At 47.4% G+C, this 5,726-nt stretch overlaps 1 protein-coding gene across 1 annotated transcript; it reads left to right on the plus strand.

Moving 5' to 3' along the window:
- Positions 1-2,193: 2,193 nt before the first annotated feature.
- Positions 2,194-5,348, plus strand: mis18bp1 (MIS18 binding protein 1; the record flags this gene model as incomplete). Its single annotated transcript, XM_024145328.2, has 6 exons — positions 2,194-2,952; positions 3,321-4,179; positions 4,294-4,428; positions 4,550-4,839; positions 5,042-5,115; positions 5,224-5,348. Coding segments are annotated over exons 2-6 (1,372 nt in total), but the record flags the coding sequence as incomplete, so codon positions are not given.
- Positions 5,349-5,726: the final 378 nt, after the last annotated feature.

Raw genomic sequence — 5,726 nt, forward strand, 5'->3', positions numbered from 1 at the left:
AAATCCGACTCGTAAAAGCCCCACAACTCTGTCCGACTCGTTAGGCACCAACCAACTGTCACGACCCCTAACACTCCGACTCGTTAACCCCACCCAACTGTCAGACTCGTAACCCCACCAACTGTCAGACTCGTACCCCCACCAACTGTCAGACTCGTAGCCCACCAACTGTCACACTCGTACCCACCAACTGTCGACTCGTAGCCCCACCAACTGTCCGACTCGTAGGCCCACCAACTGTCCGAATCGTCAGCCCCACAACTTCAGACTCGTAACCCCCACCAACTGTCAGACTCGTAACCCCACCAACTGTCCAGACTCATAGCCCCACCAACTGTCAGACTCGTAGCCCCACCAACTGTCCGACTCGTAGCCCCACCACTGTCCGACTCGTAGCCCCACCACCTGCCGACTCGTAGCCCCACCAACTGTCAAGACTCCATACTGCTGCCCTGTAACCCCACCAACTGTCCGACGTCTTAGCCCCACCAAAATGTCCGACTCGTAGCCCCCACCAACTGTCGACTCTAGCGCCCACCAACGTCCGACTCGTAGCCCCACCAACTGTCCGACTCGTAGCCCCACCAACTGTCAGCCCCGTAACCCCACCAACTGTCCGACTCGTAGCCCCACCAACTGTCCGACTCGTAGCCCACCAACTGGTCCGACTCGTAGCCCCACCAACTGTCCGACTCGTAGCCCCACCACCTGTCCGACTCGTAACCCCACCAACTGTCAGACTCCATACTGCTGCCCTGTAACCCCACCAACTGTCGAACTCGTAGCCACACCAACTGTCAGACTCGTTAGCCCCACCAACTGTCAAGACTCCATACTGCTGCCCCGTAACCCCACCAAACTGTCAGACTCCGTAGCCCCACCCAACTGTCAAGACTCCATACTGCTGCCCCTAACCCCACCAACTGTCAGACTCGTAGCCCCACAACTGTCAGACTCCATACTGCTGCCTCGTAACCCCACACAACTGTGTAACCCCACCAACTGTCCGACTCGTAGCCCCCACCACCTGTCAGACTCGTAACCCCACCAACTGTCCGACTCGTAGCCCCACCACCTGTCGAACTCGTAGCCACAACCAACTTGTCAGACTCCATACTGCCTGCCATCGTAACCCCACCAACTGTGTAACCCCACCAACTGTCCGACTCGTAACCCCACCACCTGTCCGACTCGTAACCCCACCAACTGTCAGACTCCATTACTGCTGCCCTGTAACCCCACCAACTGTCGAACTCGTAAGCCCCCACCAACTGTCCCCAGACTCGTAGCCCCACCAACATGTCAAGACGTCCATACTGCTTGCCCCGTAACCCACCAACTGTCCGACTCGTAGCCCCACCACCTGTACGACTCGTAACCCCACCAACTGTCCGACTCGTAGGCCCACCACCTGTCCGACTCGTAGCCCCACCACCTGTCGAACTCGTAGCCACAACAACTGTCAGACTCCATACTGCTGCCTCGTAACCCCACCAACTGTGTAACCCCACCAACTGTGCATGACATGGAAAATGCTAGTTTGGCAGCTGGCGAATCACATACTTGCAATGTTGAGAACTGCCAGTTGAGGGAGTTCCCTCAGCCATGTTTTCAGGTGGCACCTGCTGGGATCCACATCCCTGTCTCTGTAGTCCACAGCTAGACTCTGCAGGGAGGGAAGGCACTTCAGCGCCTCTTCAGGTAAGGTGGGGTCCATGTAGTCAAGAAGCTCCAGACTGGTCAAGCCAGGTTGGCCGACCTGCGGATCTTCTAAAGACAGATTTTGTCATTGCTGAATTTAATAACTTAAAATGTATGATGATATAGGCTAGTACAGACATATAACCATATATCAACATGGACTTCACACACTAGCTAGAACATAGGCCTATGGAGTAGCCTAATCAGCTTGTGAAAACCATGTGGTAGGCTATGCTTAGCTAATCATTCACTGTTTCACCAATGTTTTGTATGAGTAGTAAAAAGAAACTCAGGTACTGTACAATCAAAAGCTGTTGTCTTGCGTTGTAACTTTGCAAAGTGCCTCACCTGGAAAGCCATTTGTTTTAGAAATATTAAAATAATCATCTGGGAGAGAGCCATGTTGTGTTCCCATTTTCAAAGACAGATGCTTCAGATGTGGCAAGCGGTTAAGCATTAGGTGGAATATCTGTCTTGGGATAGGATGATTGCCTTCGTGATAGAGTAGAGACGTCAGATGGGAGAGCTTTGAGACAGCACTAATAATATCTGATCTTGGAGCACAGTGCATCTCGCACACACTAAAATGAGTCACTTGCTGCAGAGGCACAATTGCATCAGACAGTCCCTGGCCATAGCGACACCTGCGAATAGCCAGCCTCTTCAAGTTATGAAATTGCTTGAGAATTTCAAAGGCTTTCACGTCGAAACAATGCTCCACGGCTATTGTGGTGAGCCAAGGGAGTGATAGGGCAAGCTGTTTCCATTCTTTCAAACTTGCCTTCTGTACAACAACTGAGCTGATTTTCCTGCGGCGAAGAGTTGTCCAGAACTGCGAGGTGTAGGCACACAYCTTTTTAAGCACCACTGTGTTGCCTTTCCAAAGGGACCAGTGGTCAACCATATTTTTGAAATATTTGCAGCATGATCTAATGTTTAGTTTGTCTGTCGTTGACAGATATCCAAACACGTGGACCCATACCTCCGAAGGTAGTTGTGCATCTCCAACCGTACGAAATGCCATATCTAAGCAATTGCTGCAATGTTGTTATTCTTTCCTGCAGGAAAAATCGTTTAACAGTAAACATCCCACTACATTATACGACTATATGCACACATTTTSTTTTTCTTTTTTGGCAGCACGTTCTAAGGCCATCTCGGTGAACGGAAGTTGTTTGCGGAAGTGACGCATTTGAAATCGCCGTCCAATCACAGGACATTCGAGGGAAGTTCAAATTATGGATCTCTGCGGTGAGTAACGTTAGTTAGCGATTTTACAGTTTATAATCAATGCATACATTTACAAATAGTATGTAATATAGAATACATATTGAGTAAATCTGGAGTAAGCGCCAACCAAATAATTTACCTTTGAAACGGCATATGTCATTTTAGCAGCAAGCTGGCTAACGTTGTTAGCTGGTTATCTAGTCGTAGGCTTTCAGTTTTTAGCTAACGTTAGCTAGCTAGTTAGTAGCTTGCTGGGTAAACTAGCTGCTGGTCACTTTGTTACTACCTCGTAATTCAACGACACTACGATGTAAGCTATAGCAGCCAGCTAGCCTAGTATAACCAGATTCCAGCAAATAAATAATTATCTTCTGTTTATCTTCCTATAGAAACCAGCAATCAATGGACCATTTTGAAATGATCAGATCGTGGTTGCATATAGTTAGCTAGTTTACTTAAGTGGCTCCAGTTGACATTCCTCTACATARCGTAAAAAATCGATGGTGAAAAACATGTTTACTCCGTCAAGACACAACAGAGAAGCAACTTATTTTCATGAAGAAGATCCAGTTGGTAGAGACCGAATTATTTTCCCTGCATTGAAGGCTTTTGGGACAAGCGAGCTGATATCCAGGGAACCCGTTGAAAGCCCAGCCAAGGTATTTGCGAGGATGAAAGCTAGAGTACAGGCAGAGATAATACCGGTTGAGAACGAGAGGACCAAAACGCCTAACCCCGTGAGAGAAAAACATGTCAGAGAAAAGCGAATCCAAGAAGAACATGGTGGAGTAATGAGCTCGCCTAGAAAACGACATCAGCATTGGGTGAACTATGAACAAAAGGAAACCGASGACCTTGAATTCACTTATGAGGCAGAGGCTCTGACCCTTTCACCTTTTCAATCGCCAAGCAAGGGTWTGACACATTCACACTTTATGGTCCACCCACAAGACCTTCAACGACAGTCACCGTTGAAAGACATGGGTAGTAGTGCGTTCAAGCCAACCAACATAAATGCACAAAAGCAAGGCCCAGCTCTGGATGCTTTCTCAACAAAGTCCCAAAGGAAAGCTTTGTCATACCCGCACACTCTGCTCAGCTCAAATGACACCCAACAACCYGCACCCCTCAAAGACTTCAAACGTGCCTCCCAGACAACCAACATAACTACACCAGTGAAAAGGTTGAAGTCAATGGAAAAATTGGAATTTGGGGCACACAACATTGTACACGATGAATCAGTTTTAAGTAAGTTGTTTCAATTATCCTAAATTATTGTGTCAATCAAGGTTGCTTGGTTGTCAGAATACTTTAATTTATGACTTTGAGAAGTAAAATGATTTGTTTCTGTTTTCTGCCCAGGGTCCGAAGTTGTTTTGGATAGACTGCCATGCCTGGATTCTAGAGCAAAAACGTTTGTTCTTCTGAAAGAGAGAAGACGAAAAAGGGACCAAGAAGACGGCTATCAAGTGAGCAGCCTGCAGGATCCCATGAAAGGTGACAGCTAGAAATGTAGAGTAGGGACTGTTATTCTGATTCTAATGACTCAAGCACCATAAGTGAACTGTTATCAACCTGTGACGTCGACTCAACAAACAAAATATCAACCTCTTTACAGGATGTGAGCGCAGCGTGTCGACCCCTGCACAACCCGCCGGGGGCACCGGAGAGGACACCAGTGTGAACGTGACCTGTAGTGTGCCCACTGGTCTATCAGAGACCAGCATTCCATCGAGGCCAGATGCCGGCCTCAGTCAGTGTGAGGTTTACCGTGACAAGCCTCCCCCCAGGCCCTTCCCAGACCTGGTGCACGACCCCCTCCTGCAGGTCTCACCGAAGATCTCCATCCCCAAGAAGCAGGAGGCTGTATTCCAAGCCAAGCACATAGCAGAGTCCACTGGATCCAATGTAAGTAGATGGTTTTGATGATGCTGCTTCCTTTGGATTTGTAGGCTGATGACTGATGCTGTTTCCTCTGAGTTCATTGCTTTTAGCTTTGTATTTTTGCTGGGAGGTAATGTTTTCTTGTATGGCACTTAAGTTTTCTATCAGGACTTGCATAACCATAGATATCTACCTATATAACTATTTAATGTCTATTYCTTGATAGGTTACAGGGATTCACCTTAGACACTGGCTCCTGAAGAGTAGGAACGACAGGTTTTATGTGGATGGTGTCCGTGAGTAAGTAGAATTTGTTTCTCGGAATCATATGAAGTTCACTAACACATTATTTTTGTAAAAGCAAACATTGATTCACTTACTTAGTATGCCTCTATGCTTTCCACCAAGGGACAACAAGATGCCCTGGCACAGCAACCTCATTGCAAAGCGAATCTCAACCAAACACCTGAAGACTACTTCTGGCAACATTTACGTCCTGGTGGGAAAGATGACCCCGGATTTCAGCGGAACTGGTAAGTCAGAAATAATCAGCCATTTTGGAATATTGGGAAAGTGAACTCGAGAAAATTGGGAAATGAGACTCCAGAATATGGGACAGATGAGGACTCCAGAATGGTGGGACATGAGACTCCAGAAATATGACAGTGAGACTCCAGAATATTGGACAGTGAGACTCCAGAAAATATCGGGAAAGTGTGACTCCAGAAATTTGGGGAAGTGAGACTCCAGAATATTGGGACAGTGAGACTCCGAGAAATATTGGACAGTGAGAACTCAGAAATATTGGAAAGTGAGACTCCAGAAATATCGGGGGGGGGGAAAGTGAACTCCAGAAAATATGGAAAAGTGAGACTCCAGAATATCGGGACGAGTGAGACTTCCAGAAATAT

Source organism: Salvelinus sp. IW2-2015, unplaced genomic scaffold, assembly GCF_002910315.2.
Source record: "Salvelinus sp. IW2-2015 unplaced genomic scaffold, ASM291031v2 Un_scaffold7619, whole genome shotgun sequence".
Classification (NCBI taxonomy): Eukaryota; Metazoa; Chordata; class Actinopteri; order Salmoniformes; family Salmonidae; genus Salvelinus; species Salvelinus sp. IW2-2015.